The following is an 18,389-nucleotide window of genomic DNA, read 5'->3' as shown; positions in this document are numbered from 1 at the left end:
TACAAAACAGTAAATGTCAAAATAACCAAGAGTTATCCCTTCTTGTAATACGTGATGTCTACAAAAGGTGCTGAGGAAATTTCCAGTGCAGTTCTGAGCCATCTAAGGTTTCTACTTCCCAGGAGAAGGTGAATGGGCATTTTGTGCCTTTGTTAAGATACTTCAAACTAAGGTACCCTGCCTCTATGTCTTCTCTTCCTCTCAACAAGAGCTTTTTTTTCTGTGAGATTTCCAAGAGCTACATCTTACTCCCCCAGCATCAATACTAAAAACGTAAAGAAAGTCAAACCTTACACACAGGAGTCACTTGGCTGACTTCAACAGGGCTGCTTGTTGGATTCAGAATTACTCTCATCACTCAGGCACCAACCATATTTTGTAAATATTAATAGCCTCTGTAGCTCTAAGAGCTTCAGGAGCTGCAGTATATTTGAAAACCTAGTTTGAAATACCTGGCATGCTATAGCTTTCCTCAGAGTCCTCATGGATGAAATATTTGAGACAAACCTCAAAAATTATATAAACTGGAGAAAGTGGTAGTCGAAGAAAACTGGAAAGCTGTTGTGCATCATGCATTGGTTTTCCCATTTAAAAGGTGATTTTTCTTGTTCTGGAATTTGCCTTTTTTATGGGTATTGTGAAGACGTGTGTCTTAGTCTAACATTTCCTGCTCTCACTGGAGTCCTAGTGGTTTGGAAGCACCTCTGATTCATTTTACATAGAAAGGTCATGTTTTTCACAGGCATGTAGTACAAAAATTTAGACACAATTAGAAAACTACCACTTAAGACCTAGAGGGTGTTACCTTGACAGCTCTCATGAAGATGTTCTTTCCATCTCTTTACTATAAGCCTAAAAATCACTTTAAGGTCACAGAAAACCTTTTATACTCCACTGAGAGGAACTGCATGGCCAAAGTATAAGAAAATGCATTGGTTTTTTTCTCTTGACTTCTTCATTCCTCCATTGAAGACCTGAGAATATAACAAACTAAATTTGATTTTGTGGTCCGTTGTTTCCTCCGAAACTGTGAATTTCTGCTTTTTAGAGGCCTGTGAGAACCTGTTTAGCGTTCCCCGTCTGTTGTGTTTGTCTCCATGAAATTTAGCCTCCACTCATTTTCAGCTCTTTTGTGTCATTTCTTAAGATATTGTTTGCCATCATCTCACCATGACCTTTCATAGTATTGGCAATGCTACTAGACTTATCTGGCAGCTCAGGAGGTTCTTGCCAGCACAGTTTTGTACCTACATTTTAAATGAAAACTCTCTAGACCAATCTTCAATAGGAGTCTTCTATCAGTTTTTGATTTAAAATCAGATTTATGTTTACACAGTTACGTTTGTATAGTTACTGATGTCCTGAATAGATTATCAAATAATATACTGAAATTTAATTTTAAAGTGAGTAAAATGGCTTAAAATTTTAACCAAAAGAAGATGAGTGAATTAGCAAGAAATGCAACCTTCAGTGTTCCCCACAAAATGTGGGTCAAAAGCCTATTCTGATACAGTTTTCTTCTCAACTCTTGAAGGTGAAATGTGCACCACATTAGCAAAACATCTATTGGTTCAACAGAGACAAGAGGATTTACTTCTGTTAATATTGCCTGGCTGTTTGGGATTTTTTTATTCATTAATTTTTGCAGAATGTAAAGCGCCCTCGTTGCTTTGACTGAGCTTTTTACAAATATTTGGAACTGAGTGGAAAGAGGGGCTGGTGTGTGACTTCTGCTGATAAGGAAATACGACAGGCAAATGCTGTTGGAGAGACGTGGGAATACATCCACCAGCTGCAATGCCCATCTGATGCTCTCCCTGTGTGTTTTGGTGTTGGTGTCGCCTCCCCCCTGCACAGAGAGCCCTTCTCAGTTTTTCTGCGTGCTGCACTCCTGCAGAGCCTCTCACCCACCCAGCTGCACTTGATTTCTGGAAAATGGAAGGGGAAGGGAAAGAAGCAGGGTTCAGGGATGTCTGCAGACAGAAAGGGGGACAAAATTAGAGATGAGGCCTCACATTGCCTCAGGTCATCAACAATAAAGTCACAGACCATTCAGGTCATTGACTGGAGTTTCCACATTGATGTATTTTCCATCTGTTTTCAGCTGATGTATAACCATTTTTGTTCAGGTAAAAATAGAAAGCCAGTGCTCTGAGATATTCTCCACCTGCATTTCTTTATTCATTGCACATTCTTTATCTACACTGCTTTTTAAGCAGTCTCATTAGCAAAAAACCAGACTATTCAACAAGTGTGGAACACTTTCCAAAGTAGCTCATAAAATCTTTCCCAATGTACTTGAGTGGCAGAAAATAAAATTAGGCCCATATCTTGATTTTTGTTTGGCTACAGAAATTTCCAGCAAATTTTTCATTCCTTCTGACTGGTTCTGTATAGCACAAAATACAATACAGCACAGAAAATACAAGCTGAGAGTCCAGAATTGCCAGACAGCCAACCCAGAACTGCCAAGTAAAATTTAAATGGTGTACATTTGCTCAGGAAGTTTTTGTGTTTTGTAATAACTTCAACATTAGCAGTACCACAAAGAAGGATGTTCTGAATTTAAACATAAGGGATAAATTAAGCCAATGGGGTTGTAACAGTTTGTTGCAATCTGAGAATCTGATCCAGGATTTTCATGACAATGTGAAGTTGTTCATCACTCTGTCAGAAGATTCAAGAATATCTTCAGTGAATATGCATTTTTTTCAATGAAATAACTTTAAAGGTAGTGTTTTGCATAGCTTTAAAAGTTCAGTGTATTACTTTACATTTCTTCAGTCTGATCCTGTGAATGCTATTAAGCTCAATGTTCAAAACATTTTGTCATGAATACCATTTACTGTGAAAATGTAAATGAATACATTAGTTTACTTATTCATATTTTGTAGCTCAGCCATGGCCTTCAATATACATTAAAAACATCTAAAGGAAAAACCAATAACTCAAGTAATGCTTGTTTGCTTAGGTCCTGAAGCCTTTGAAAAAAGTGTAATGGGTGGAGTGGTGACATTTACTTAAAAGCATTCATTAATTATAGGAAGGAAGAAAGTAATGGCTGGACTTCACTTAAAACTAAGCACAAAGAAAACTTCAAACACATGTTGCATGACTTTAGGCTCCTGTTTACATGTCCACTCTCTAGAAATATCTGCCTCCCTTCATTGCTTATATCAGGACCTTAAAGTGCTTACATTTGCAATATATGCAGTTTCATGAGATGCCTTCCAGTAGACAGTATAGTCCAGTTCCTTATGCTGCTACCTTAAGTCAACCAAAATGACAGACTTTGTCTTTTGAAGTGTTTCAGAAAATCATACAAATACTCTGAGTTTCTTAATGATAATAATCATTCTGGTTGAAAGGATAGCTACTCCTTTCCCATTTTTGTCATAAAAGGAGGCAATGTTTGAAGACGTATTGAAAGCTGTAGAAAGTTTGATCCCTTATGTTTCAGTGCTCAATTGTGTCTGCTGAGTATTTTGATATTTATTTTTCTTTAAAAACCCTAATTTGTGGTTCTAGAGCCAAAACTCTGCTAAGATTGTCAAGTTTACATCTCACATGGATTTTACTTAGTTTGCTTCTTGGCTTGGTGTATGATTTGGGCCCCACTGGAGCTCTTGAACCTGTGCATTTCCTGCAGTTTTAACTATCCTATTCTGTTATAAATAATTAATCTGGCTAAATGTGAGTTGCTGGGAGAGGCTAATCAATTTTATTGTAAAAAAATATTCTGGATCAGTCTGTGCATTACTTTCGTCCTCCTTCTAACTCCTTGGTACTTGTAGTTGCACGCAGAAGGATGCACAGTGGCCTGATGTACTCCAGCTGACATGAGACCATGCTGTACCCAGGGAGTGTTTACAGGGCTCTTGGTTACCTTAGAGGTGACACCATCAGAGCAGTAGGAAGCAAAAGAGCGTGACAGCTTTCCCACTGCCTTTTGTGAGGTTTTCCTCACTGCTACAGATAGCTCTCTGAGGAGGCACTGAGTGCGTGCAGTGAACAGCATCACACTTCGTGCAGTACCAGTGTTTAGACAGAATCTAATTTATTTGTGCTTCCTGCTCTCCTTTTCCTTCATGTGACTCTTAACCATCTTTGCTTTCTACTTTAGTTAACACACTGCTTGCCCTGAACTGCAGAACAAAACACTTCTGCCTCATGCTATTTGTGTGCCTTCACTGAGTAATTCATGCCAAGGACTAGTAGTAAATGCAGGGCTGCCACACAACCTATTTTCAGGGTCAGTCCAGGTGGAATCTGAAGGGTTTGCCTTGGATTTTGGAGTGCTTAGCTAACTAGGATCTCTCTGGGTGAGTGCCAGATGGAATTTATGGAGACATCTACTCAACAGAAGTAGATAAATTGTACAGTGCATGTGCAGTGAGCCCGGTGCCTTTCATGATGAAGTGTGACATACATCCAGTGGGTTCAGTGCTCAGACACAAGTCATTTGTACTGTAAAGGCACAATAGAGCAAACATTTTCTGGAAACACAGGGTTTTCTAAGCCTACAGTACATGGCCAACATTGCTGTGTTTCTTTGTCCTGCCCTGGGTACATGGATTTGTTTCTCATAGAAAATAAATAGGTCTTAGGCAAGCATCAACACAACAAAAGAATTTGGCAGTTCTAACAATAAATATATGTTGGAAATGTTTAAGATATTTGAAACCAGCTGCTCATGTCCAGCTTTTGCCTCCTGTGGGTCATGTCCAGATGTTTCTTATCTTGCCCATACCCACTGAAAATTCCATGTGACATACTCTGCATGATCTGTTCATGTTCTTAAGTCGTCAGCGTTGAAAACTGGCTTATACTTCTTCCTCTTAATGTATATGAAAAGAATTCTTTCCAATTAACTTGAAAAAAAATGGTTAACAGAACATACTCTTGTTAATCATTTGGGAGCCCCTTCTGCCCTTTAGCAACAGCTTTGTTAGGAGAAAGAAGATGAAATAGAGTCCCTTTCAGCTTTTGACAGACACATTGCAGCCATGTAGTGCACTGTCTCTGTTGGATTGGGCCAGCACTGAAGTGATGTGATTGCCAGAGTGCAGGAGAGGTCTGGGTTATGTCCCCAAAGGTCACTGTTGCCAGCAGGCAATACCTAGAGAGTATATTCCCTGAACTCCCCAGGCTCAAAGGGTTTGATTGTGAGAGCCCTCACACTGGAACCCACAAACAGAGAGAGATTCTTCTGCAATCTCCATGCTTGGCTGAAGAGGGCCCACAATGTGGCCTTTGTTAGGGCAGGGAACTTCCCTGCCACTTACAGGGACGTTGCGTAAGAGACAGCTGAAGAACCCAAGGTAAAATGCATTTTTAAACGTTGGCAGGTAACACTGGCATGCAAATTCTGCAACTCAATCTCCTAACTTCTGTTACTACCTTGATGAATTGCAGACAAAATATAATTAAATAAACAAAGGTTTTAATTTCTGTACGTATTACAGATCTTTTCTCTTTTAAGTCTTTAAATCTAAAAATTCAGTAGACAACCCCTTTTGATCCTAAAAACCATAGAAGTATAGAACATCCTGAGTTGAAAGGGACCATAAAGATCATCCAAGTCCAACTTCTAGCCCTGTGCATGACAGCCCCAAGAGTCACACCATGTGCCTGAGGACATTGTCCAAACTCTTCTTGAACTCTGTCAGGCTGGTGCTATGACCACTTCCCTGGGGAGCCTTTTCCAGTGCCCAACCACCCTGTGGTTGAAAAAATCTTTACCTGATATCCAGCTCAAACCTCACCTGACACAGGTTCATGCCATTCCCTCATGTCCCATTGCTGGTCACCAGAGAGGAGATCAGTCACTGCCCGGGCTCTTTTCCTCATGAGGAAGCTGTGGGCTGCTGTGAAGTCTCCCTTCAGTCTCCTCTTTTCCAGGCTGAAAAAACCAAGTGATCTGAGTCACCTCTCATACAGCTTTCCCTGTAGACAGTTCGCCATCTCTGTAGACTTCCTCTGTATGGTCTCTAACAGCTTTATATCTTATACTGTGGCTCCCAAAACTGCCCAAGTGCAGAGCAGAGCAGGACAGTCGCCTCCTTGCTGGGCTGGCAATGCTGTCCCTGGTGCCCTCAGGACAGGGTTGGCCCTCCTGGCTGCCGGGGCACTGCTGACTCATGTTCAGCTTGCCATCAACAGGACCCCCAGGACCCTTTTTTGTGGTGCTGCTCTCCAGTATTTAGTTCCTCAATCTGTGTATATACCCAGGGTTGACCCGCCCCAGGTGCAGAATCTGGGGTAAAATTCAAGTTGACAGAAACATATTTTGAAGAATCTTTTGTAGAATATAAAGATAGGCAAAATTGAGAATTCCTGTGTTTTGAAATCTAACCAATACAGTAAGGTGATAGCTTATTTTCAAACCCATCTTTGTCAACAAAAGAGTGATGAGATTCACATGTTTTTGGAGTTCTGCTGGACCACAGGATGAGAATATTAATAATGAAATAAAACCTTTCTCTGCCTCTCACTCAAATACTCTTTTACAAAGCAGGGCAGTGTGACAGCAGGAGTGAGCATGATATTTAAATATTTGCTATGCCAGATGCTAGAGAGAGGACAAGGAAGCTTTAGCATCCACTGTCTACAATTTGCCTAACATCTGCAAGATAATCAGAAACAGAAGTGTGTAGATGGAGTTGGGGGGATATTGTGATATATTCCCTTCTCTGTGATCAGAAGCCATGAAGCATGGGGAGAAGGAAATAAGCAGACCACAAACAGTGCAGGAACAAGGTCACCAGGAAGGAACCAGAAGATGAGAGATTTGGGTCAAGAGTGAACTGTGCACAAAAGTACTATTTCCCATTGCTGGTCTCTTCCTTTGCCTGGAATTTGTATACATTTTATTTAGAAGAAAGATGTATTGGTACATGACTGCTAAAAATTCAGAACAGTTCTTAATAACAAGGAATAAATGTTTTTTCCCTGTCAATGCAAGCTACTATCCCCTTTTTTAGATATGGGAAAAGCTGAACAGGTAGTTATCCTGATAAAATTATTGCAGTGTGAAAAGATGAATCTTCATCCTATAATGACCTGGACAATTTGATTGTGTCACCTTTCCCAGTCTTATAAAAGTGACTAATTGTGGTGAAGCAGGTTCAGGACCCACTGAATGAAATGAAGGATAACAGCCCACAAGAATAAGATGTCCTCTCCCTCTGTGTAAACAACAATCAAGTGCTGTTTTTAACTACAAGATGGCTTTATTGCTTCAATTTGTTTTATGGATTCTTCACCATCCATTACTTAATCAAACTCAAAATACTAGCTTGGCTTTATCATTACTGAGCCTGTGAGCAATCATTAAGTGTCACTGAGCCGGCTCTTTGTGTGGTTTTACAAACCTTTATTTTGAGGATAGGGTGGGAACAGCTTATTGGATCTGGCTTGGCTATCCTGAAATCAATAGGTGGTATCAGATCCTGAGCACACTACTGCAGTACATATGCAAGATAAAATATGGGGTCAGGAGGCTTGTTTAGCTGATGCATTTCATCAGTGTTATACACCAGGCCAAAACCAAAGTCAAACACAGTTGAACTGGCTTTCTCTAGTGCCCCGTGGAAATACCCTCCTTCCCTGCAATAGTTTTTCCATGGAAAGCTTTCTAAATTATGTCATATTTCTCCTTCCTGACACTCTTTAACTCTTTCTTTTGCAAGTATCCAGTAATAGACAAGTTCTTTGATAACATTAGTTTTTATACACTTTTCTCTTATTTTTCTTTTTTTTTTCTCAGTGTGGCTTTTCTTTTTTATTTTATTCCATCCTGAAAAACATTTCAGCTCATTCAGTGGAGTTGCTATAATTTTTGCTCAGTGCTTTTAGTTTCATACTCCTCTCCCAACTTTTTCCATCGAGGAAGCCAGGATCTGAGATCCCTCCTGTGTTTAATTTAATCAGCATTTCAGATTAGCTCACTACTACCCATGTGTGTGAGGGAACAAAAGAAACTTAGCATGAACTCTGTGACTGCTGCTTGCTTAAAAGGACTGGTTTACCACTTTCCTGTAGGAGCAGCAGAATCAGCTTAGTGAAAACTTTTTATTGTTCTCAACTTCTCTTGAGACACTGAGAAAAAAAGACCGAAACAAAGGATGGCTTGAGGGTGAAAAAGGTGTCAGGAACAGAGGTTGTCTGCTGCAAGGGTTCCCAGGTAACAGGCAGCCTGGGCTTCTTTAGCTGTTTCTGAGACAGACAGATTGCTGAGTCAGTGCTCTTACAGTGTCCTTCAAGAATTAATTAAAGCAGTGAAGAATATGCTTTGCTTCCTCGGTAGGATTTTTTTTCCTGAAACTGTTTTGAGCAGTTTTGGCTGGAGGAAATGGGAGACAAGTGCCATTATCACATAAAGGCAAGACCACTTCCTCCAGGACAAAAGTCACAGGTATATGGGTCAAAACAGCAGCTGGAAAAAAGATGGAAGGCTTTCAAACACATGAGCTTTAATTAGGCAGACTCAGAATAATTGGAGAAGGTTTGTACCAGACCACCTGGAAGCAAGCTTCAGATGTTTACCAATAAGGATAAAGCACCTCTGCCTAACCTTTCTTGTTACCGGAATTTTACACAGCTTGATTTAATCTGGGTTGGGATAACAAGACTCAAATATTAAGTTCTCAGGAACTTTGTTCAGCTGATTTTCCAAATAAGCTCCATACTTGTAATATTGTTGTAAATGCACATTAATTATGCAGGAACCTTAGACGTATTTGGCAAAGCTGGTTGCCACAGCAGTTGTTGCTGTTTCACATGATCTATTTAAGCAGTTAGCTTTCTGGTATGGTAATATTACAAAATAAGCACACTCACTGTGGGGAGAAAAGCAGCAACCCACTAAGCCTCTTTCTTCCTAATATGGTGAAATAAAAAGCCTTGTCCCAGCCAGCTGAAGTGCTGATGGAGCCAAAGCCCAAGGATCAGTGTGGTGTGGCGCCTGAAGAGCACAAAGGTTGTGGTCAAGATTCACACTGGGAGGGCAGGAAATGTTTAAATTCCCTGACCATGATTAAATGATGGGAGCCAGTGATGCTATCAGGGGTGCCCTCTTCTCATCCCAGCTCGTGTTTGATTCCAGAATGGTGAGAGCGTTCCCTCCTGCAGTTGCTGGCTCGAGAGCTCTGGGCTGTGCTATATAGCATGTATAGGGACTTGATTTCCACCAAGGTTTATATTAAGCAGGGACATGAATTTCTCAGTGAGCAGAAATGTTGGGATCTCAGGCCCCAAGCTGAAGAGGAGCTGGTGAGAGACAAGCTGTGGCAGAAGGACAGACAGCCCCTGGTGTCTCCTCTGCTTGCACAATGTCCAGTGAACGGAGGCCCCAAACACCATTGGAGTTCCAGGCAGCTTTGCCTTTTTCCTTACTCGTGTTCACTGTCACCTTTTGAACAAAAGATCTCAGGTTTTCACAGCAACAAGCAATGTGTTGGTGAGTGCTGTTTGCCCCGTCCCACCTAGCTTCCAGCTGAAGAGATGGGGTTTTCTGGCTGCTTCTCAGGAGTTCTGCTTCTGCTGGTTAAAAGCTCTGCTCAGGGATGCTTGGTACATTATAAACTCATCATATTTAAATCCAGTGATCCTTGCATTTTTCTTACTTGCTAATGTGAGGATGAGACATAGATGAATCCACAAAAGAAAGGGAAATCCATACAAAAACCCCAGAGGCCGACATGTCCAGATGCATAATTCCAGTGATTATAATTTATCAGGTACCCCAGCCATGTGAGGCTTTGGGAATAAAAGCCGACTGAAACTCACATCTCCCCAGAGGGAGAGCTACAACAAAAGCGTTTTAACCACAGTTGTGTCACAAATTCCTCTCTCATTTGGTGGCTGTGGCTTGTTCTAATTAAAACAACAACAGTTTCAGCACTGTGTTTTAAAGCAAACAAACTGTTTATGAGGGGAGAAACAGAGAGAAACACTGAAGACAGCACTTCTCTTTCCAGAGATTGTGTCTCCACCACCACATTGAGTGTTCTCTCCTGCTGCAATGTCGTCACCCATCAGAAAGCTTTGCTTCCCAGCTTTGCTTCCAAGAGCACAGGGGCTGATTTGGCAGATGAATCATCCATATTACACCTATGAGTGTTCAAAAAGAGGCAAAGGCCTGAGCTTTGCCTTTTATAATGCCTGATCATGTCACATCTAGCCCAGAAGGACCTGCCCAGATAAAGTGAGGAGGCCCTGCAAGCCCCAGGGAAGCATCCAGCCCTTCACTGGCAGGGAAGGATGAAGCAGAGGCAGCAGCAAAGTGAGGGAGAAGCATGCTCAGTCAGCTTTATGAAATAATACATTGTTTATACATCCATTAGGAAAACTTTGATAAGGAGGGAAACACTGAAAAGGAAATATCTTTTTTTCTAGTGGAGTAAAAGTGATGCCTGTGGTTTTAAACAAAGGTGTTTTGGCAGGATCATGCCATACAGAAGAGGAAGAGAAAGGGAAACTGTATTTGAATTAATTCAGATAAGTGAAGGTCAGAAGACCTTAGGTCAGAATTTTCCATTAATTCCTATGGTCTAGCTCTCTGCCAAAATTGTGTTACCTCCTAACTCCTTTGTACACATATTGTTGTGGTTATTACTACTGATTGCTGTATCTACTGCAATTACACATACAAAAGCTGTTTACAGTATTGCAGCCATAATAATGCAAAAGAACAAAGTCAGGCGATTTTCATGGTGGGTGTTATATGAGATTTCGAATGAATTTGTATAACTCTCTTCAGCATGTACTTACGATAGGGAAAAGACAAGAACAAAAGAGCAAGGAGCAAACCTAGTTTTAATTCAATACCTGTATTGAATCCTAACTTGAAACTTGTTTTTTGGTGAATCATAATTTTTTGAACCTTGATCAAAACCTCTGTTTGACCTAGAATATACTACTTTAATTCAAAGTCAGATTTTGTTTAAAATTACTTTAACTTAAGAAAAAAAACCCAAATCTTTTTTAAAGGCTTTTCAAATTAAAAGTAATTCTTTTTTCAAATTAAAATATTTCAAGGTTTTTTTCTTTTTTGGAGTGAAGGTGAGTTTGTAAAATATTTCAGTGTTCCCAGTTCTCATTATTTTTCCCCAGAGAAGTTTTCACTGAGGAATTTCATCCAGTAAGCAAAACAGGAAGGGATAGAAAGAGAAACTGAGGCAAAAAGAAGTGAAAATAGTTTCCCAGTGTCTCTTCAGTATTAGAAATAGAACTTGTGTTTCCTGAGTTCCCTCTAGATTGGGAAATACTGAAGGACATTAAAGAGATAAGTTATCAGATGCAAAATACATGTCCAGCCTTTATTGTTGTGAGCAACGGAGATCATGAAATTACCAGGACTGTGTACTTGGCCTCTGAAATCTTGTTCCCTACTTCCTGGTACAGCCACAGGTCAAGCACTGGTTGCCTGCTCCGTTTGAATGGCACAAGTTAGCGTGATAGAAAGATGATTTTCTTTGTATGGCTTTCTCTTTTCAGAAAGTCTTTCTCTCGTTGTCGAAGAATTAACAGGATGCTTTCCAACGAGTCAGTGCCTCCTGCCTTCAGTCGCTCCAATTCTCAGGCCTCCATGGACAGCACTTCCATGGAGGACTTCTGGTGTGAGGTGGAGAGCATCAAGGAGAGCAGAGAAGATGGACCTGAAGAAGCAATGCTCTTGGAGTTCAAACCTGCTGATGGTGAGCACATGAACACCACTTATTCCTCGTTCCCTGGCTTTGCCTCCTCTCTAAAGGGTCGTGGCCTGATCTCCTTCCTCGCGTCACTCAGTCTGAGCAGAAGTACTGGTCTGGGTCTATAATCATTGTAGCTCCTCTTATGAACATCACAGTTAACCACTGGCAAGAAACAATAATTGTCTGGTTTATGCACTGGAGCCACTAATTAACTGCTGAAGTAAGTTTTGTTGCATTGATTTTATTTGTGCTTTGGGAAGACAGATACAGTGTAATTCAGAAAAGAGAGGTACTCAATGAAAACTAAATTTACAGCATTAAATAGATTAAACCAAAACATTTAAAGTAGCAAAATGTTAATTTAGTATGCTATAATTTTAAACTTTCTGTCTTTTCATAGGATATGATTCAGAAATAATTAAAGCGTTGAAGCAGTTTTTGGTTAGATGTAGTATTCTCCTATCAGGAATTTGATATCTGCCTGTTTCTCTGAGATTGCCCAATTAAGATATCATTCAAGGAGAGTTTAGAGATAAGTGTGAATGTAAGGATGCCTATATTGTTCGGGCTTCTCACTTGACCAAATTAATTCATCACTTATACAACATGTCCTGAAGGTATTACTGCCTCATTCTGTTACCTTAATGTTTTCCCCTCTCGTTAGGCACTGTGTTTGGAAAAACATTCACTATGTGATAGCTTGTTGCAATGCACCTTTGTGTTAGATGATTTGATAACACCTCGAACAGTGGTTCCCATTTTTTTTTTTTCCCAGTTAGGACCCCCGTCACAAATGTATTAGATTGTGTAACACAAAATACCAGGTGTTACTATACAATGAAACCAAATTTCTTCTGAGGTCGTGACCTGCTGATAACTGCTGCTACCCTTCTGTGGCTCCCTGGTCTGGTAACTACTGATGTAGGGATAGATTTTGAAACGATGGCATGCTCTTTCCATACAATTATTAACACGAGTAATGATGTATTTTTCCTACCTTGACATGCAATGGGATGTCATTAATTCTGCTACCAGGAAGAATGGTGGAAAGTACTGCTTTATTATTTATTAAGCAATCAAACATGCAACCAGTCATGGTAAGTAACCCATGCAGAGGTATCTAGCTCCAGCCATGTGCTGTTTCCATGGGAAACACCTCCCATTCACTAGTTTCCAGCTGGACTCTCCTGGAAGCAAAAGGAGAAGACCACCAGAAATCTTGGTCTGCTGTGAGGATTATGATCAGTCAGTCTAAATCCACTGTTCTGCACTCCTCTGTTTCTTATTGGGAAAACTCCTGTCTGGTCATACTCTTCAGCTTGGAGACTCCTTAAGGAGATCATGAGCCTCTTGGTGCCTCTTCCATGCAATTGTCAGCACGAACTAACAGGTGTCCCTGACTCCTCTGCACAGTCAGGGGAATGACACAAATCTGTGAGCTGCCAAGTTGGATAACTTAATAGGACAAGGCAATACAAGATCTTACTTTCCAGAAACTTTTCCATCACTTTCATCAGTGCTGAACTAAATCTTCTCACCTGCCTGAACTCTGCTGCAGTCCCGTGTTACCCTTTGTCTGAGTACACCTCATGAAATCACATTGATTTTTTCCCCTTTGCCCTGAATTAAAAATGAGTCTGTAAGTCAAAATGCAATACATCTCCACACTTCATTTACCTTCATATTGTTGTCTTAAATGCATATATATGTATTGCATACACCCACACACAATCAGGCAGTGCTTGTCCTGATTATTAACATCAGGAATATATTCAGTCTGGGATCATAAATCTTGGAAATAATAGTGAATTCTTTTAGGGTCCTAATAGGATAATACTCCTTGCCAGTCATCAAAACACTAAAAACCAATGTGGAAACCCTCAGGGCAAAATAAAAGCAAATATTAATTTCGGATGTCTTTGAGAGGAGAAGATGAAGATCCTTAAGAAGGAGGCCAAAGGGTGATAGAAGCCAGGCAGGCATGACTGTCAAAACCTCAGTGTGCTTTGCCAGACATCATGTGCAAAGGGCAGACAACAGCATACTTATTCTGTTGATGTTAGCAAATACAGTCAAAAAGGAACAGAAGATCATGACAAGTGACACAAGGGATGAAAATGTAGGGGAGGCGAAAGTTGTGGTGTATTTAAGATGCCCATGCTGTGCAGAATTGCTTTACAACTTTTGTTACAAGGCTTGAATGCTGGGAGTTATTTAAGGTTATATCTCTGGGCTGTTTCAGGTTATATCTGAGATTCAAAGCAAGACACATGTCTTTCCTAGCAAACTCTATGAGAAAAAGAGAACTACTCTCTCAATTATCTGTCTTCTGGTGCTGCAGAATCAAACACAGTATCAAGACCGTTGTGCTCTATTAGTAACTAAAACTATAAAAATAATGCCTTCTTAAACCACATGGGGGAGAGGAGGGGTTAACCTTAATTTAATACCAATGTGTCATAAAATTTTGAGCATTTTTTAATGCAATAATTTCTTCTCTTTAATACTTTTACTCCTTTAATTGTTGTCATTATGTGTTAGTCTATTGTTTGTGTGTGGTTGGAACAGGAAGAGGGAAAAGCCAGAGAAAACAAGTCACAGGGTGACTCGTAAGCAGGCAGAATTTAATGTCTGCCCTGATGTTTTTCATAGCAAGTTTGATTACAAGCTCAGTTCTTGGAAAGAATATGTCAGGACAAAAGCCTGAATTAATGTTATTTAAAAGCTGAAATATGGACAGATGTGGCTCCAACAGCAGCGCACAAGAAAGAGACCTTCTTAGAAAGAAGAGTGAAAATGGCAGAAGAATCACTGGTTCAAAGCTTACAGAGAAGGAAAAGGAACAGTCTTCATCCTGTCTGTGGATACAGAAAGGATAAGAGCAGAGACAAGCTCTTTCATGGGATACAGGGCTGGTCACACCCCTGGCTAACACAGAGCAGGGGTTTAGAAGCAGCTATTTTTGTAGTGCTTTGTAAAGAGGCAGGGCAGTTAACAATGAAGTCAGTGATGGCACATGCATAAGATGCTTTTGCTTGTCCCTGCAGCCCTGTCCTGTAATTTTCTCTTTTGTGCATGTAACTGCCAAAGTGCAGCAAACTGGTGTCCATCAATCAGCCTGCATTCTGATGTCAAGAAGAGGCAATAAAGGGAGAGTGGAAATACCAACCTGCCATTAAGACTGGTGCTGGGACAAGAACAATAAGAGCATTGACGAGTTGTTTTATAGAACATGCTGCAAATTAATCCATTTCCTGTTTGACATGTTTATTTGTAGTACCTCTTCTTCAGTCAGGGCTGGAATGAAATTACTGTCTTGTGTCAAGCAGCTTACTGCTGAGCTAGAAATGCTCACAAAACTGAAATGAAGGTCCTCAAAATCTCCTGCGTGAAGAGAGATTTTAAAATACTATGACTGTTTATTTTAAAAACAGCACAAATCAAAAAGCAGTAAGAGCAAAGTTTAAAATTACTGAATGATTCAGAGAAGGTAGACTTGGACCTTTCCACAGCCAGATAGTGACAAGGCACATTCATTTCAGGTAACAGGTAGCAAGCTGAAAACCTATATTGTCTTCACATGGACAGGTTTTGGTAGTGAGAGGACTGCAGGTGTGGCTCTGTGAAAAGATGCCAGAAGCATCTGCCATGTCCAACAGGGCCAGGATAGAAAACAATTCTTCCCACAATGTGTGCCCTTACTATGGAACCAATTGCAGTATTGAACCAGTTGGGAAGTAGGTATTGAACAGATTAAAGAAAGTATTAACATTGAGATCCCAAAAAACGCTGAGGTGTACAGTGCTAATGAGTCTTTAATAATTAGAAGTTAGAGTGATACCTGGCTTGCCAGGATGGCTATTTCTGCGTCTTCCTCCCTTACATGACCTCTTAGACACTTAGCCCTTCCTGACCCTTGTTCTTTAGTGAGTAGTCCTGGTTCTTAATCATCTTGTTCAAAACAAGCAGTTGGACTAGGTGGACATCACCCTTCTCTCAGTGTGGTTTCTTCCCTCTCTACCAGCTGACCCTCTGGAATTGCGCCACTAGAGTGCAAATCCATTATTCTGTTGTATGCACACCTCCAGTATTTCTGTTTATTTGAATTGGAACGCCAATTTTATTTCCATCAGCCAAATGGAAATAAATTCTCCAGTACACCATGTTACAAATGGTGAGCGTGGCATAAATGGGAACTGAGGGGATTTATGCTTTTGAATTACGAATTAATTTTTAGGGACCTTGCTTTGTCAGGCTGGTTACTCTGCTGCCTTCTTCACAAGCATATGCTGATGAAATCCCTCTTCTGTTCTCCTCATAAGCCTCTCTTGTGCAGATACTGATAAACTGAAAGTTTTTTGAAGACAATATGTTTACAAACCTAACTTAACTTGCCCTTGTGGCCTAAGAAAGGTTGGAATTAGAGTATTCTCAAGGTAAAGGCTGTGACAGCAGTCCATCATGCCAACTCTTTTCCTCAGCCCCCTCTCCCTTCTTGCCAGGGTTATTAACATGCTGTCTTCCTCCACAGAAGGGGAGCTGGAGGCGGAATGGCTGCAAGATGTAGGTTTATCCACATTGATCTCAGGAGCTGAAGAGGAGGATGGCCAAGCCCTGCTGTCCACTCTGACCAGAACTCAAGCTGCTGCTGTACAGAAGAGGTACAACACCTACACTCAGACCCTGAGGAAGAAGAACAAGCACACAGTCCGGGATGTGCGAGACATCTTTGGCACCAGTGACTCTTCTGTAAGTGTCCCCATGCATGCCTTTGATCTTAACTTTTATGCAGTTTGCAAGTAGCTCACCAAAGTTTGTGCCAGACAGGAACCCTTTCCTGCTGACAATGCACAGGCAGTCATTAGCAGTTTCTGACCATAACACCAGACTTTTAATGCTGTATACAGTACATTTGAAGGAAAGGAAAAGACCAAATGTAGTGGTACAGTTTTGTAACTAACCTGTAACATAAAGTTGTATCTGTTGCCAGCCATCCTCCTGCAGCCTCATGTCAAGACTAACATTTGCTCCTTTATTTTTTTGCAAACTGGTGAGTTACTCTTGGCAGGTATTCAAATTTTTGATGGCTTCTGGGGACACTTGCTATTTACTCAGCAGTCTCAGTGGTGAAGTAAAACTTGTCTAATGAAGCAACTGGGGTTCAAATATGCATGAGCAATTAAACACCTGCCAGCACGATTGTAACTTGTACACTGGCAGTTACATTTCACTTACATAGCAAACAAAAACCTATTACTGTTCATTTGCTTCATGGCTTCAGAAATCAGCAGTACCTCTGGAGGTTTCATCCGCTTTTCCCTGAGGATAGCTCTGAACACACCAGTTCCTGTCAGTACATGTTTTGATTCTGGTAAATGTAGTCAGCTGTGTGAGTTTAGTCCACTGCTCAAAGCAACACACATGATTTTATGTTTATCACTTATGATGTCTTAAATGGGAGTCACCAATAAGATCACAAGCTCATCTTTGAAATTAATATTAAAATTGTTGCCATTATGAAACTCCCACAAACTGTTTTTCATTATGGCATTGATTTGTCCTTTCCTGTGTGTTCTACCATCTCCTCAAGGCTTGATATCCTGGAGTATTAAAAAAAAATTGGGAACAAAAATTGTAGCTGCATAGTTATGTTAAAATTACAAAGATACAATGTCCATATATTTAAACTTTTTGTTTCCAAATTTAATATCTGGATTCTTTTGAACCTCTTGCACATATCCCACTAATACATCCAGAAGCATCCAGTACTTTCCTGTGGGCAGACATTCTTTAATGAGAGATATCAGGCATTTTTGCATGAACATTAAAAAGCTAGTGGTACTTCTAGTTAGATTAGCTCACTTCTCCTGATTCAAGTATCTGTAAACCATAAAGTGTATAATTTTTTTTACAAAAGCTTCAGTTTCCTAATTAATTTAAGTCAGCCAAATAAGAGTTGTATGTTTCCTCTCAGATTGGAACGTTATTGATTTGGTTTTGACCTGCTTATTTTCTCCTTCTAACTTGATAAAGTTTCTCACTTGCAAAAGGAATTTGGATGCTCAGAGCAGCTGCGCTTCAAATCAGTGTTTTACCTCCTCCAAAATTCAGTTTGCTTACTAGTTCTGCATTGTGAAAGTCTAAAAGATAAGATCAAATCAGTAATTAAGTCTTCTAATTCTTCTTCCCACAAAAATATGCAGTTCTGCAGGTGCTGACCTAGATGTTAAACCCAGATGCCAAAACACAACTGCAGGGCACACCATCACCTCCCTCCAGCAGCCTGTGAAACGTTTTAGTTCTAAAAGTCTGCAAGGCCCCAGCACTCTAATTTTCCTATTCACCAGTGCTCCTATCTCTGCTGCTTGTTATGGGATTTAGAAACTTTGTCCTAATTATCAGCCCTTCAGGGATAAACACACTTCAGGAGGGCTTGAGTCCCTGACCTAAGGGTTTCCCAGGTAGTCTTTTTAAGGGGGTATCAGCAGTCCCTGGAGCTTTGCTGCCTCTTTGGGCATGGTCCTACAGCTGCCAGAGAATCTTTGAGATTTATCAGTTTGGGGAAGTGAAGCACATTAAAAACAACCCAGCCAAAAGAAAAGAGTGGCAGGAGATGGGGACAAGCAAATCTTTTCTGCACAGCTGGGGAAGAGAGACTGCTTGAAATGACATGCAGTTCTGCTTTCCCATCCT

General features: G+C 40.5%; 1 protein-coding gene across 1 annotated transcript in view; it reads left to right on the top strand.

Moving 5' to 3' along the window:
- The window catches only part of ARHGAP28 (Rho GTPase activating protein 28), a 72,791-nt gene that overhangs the window by 29,243 nt on the left and 25,159 nt on the right, over positions 1-18,389 (top strand). The window contains exons 2-3 of the mRNA XM_058030455.1: positions 11,500-11,699; positions 16,228-16,445. Of these exons, the coding sequence (XP_057886438.1) occupies positions 11,500-11,699; positions 16,228-16,445 (418 nt within the window). The remainder of the gene's footprint in view (positions 1-11,499; positions 11,700-16,227; positions 16,446-18,389) is intronic.

Source organism: Melospiza georgiana, chromosome 1 (assembly GCF_028018845.1).
Source record: "Melospiza georgiana isolate bMelGeo1 chromosome 1, bMelGeo1.pri, whole genome shotgun sequence".
In the NCBI taxonomy this organism is placed as follows: Eukaryota; Metazoa; Chordata; class Aves; order Passeriformes; family Passerellidae; genus Melospiza; species Melospiza georgiana.
This window is presented reverse-complemented; position numbering and strand designations above follow the sequence as displayed.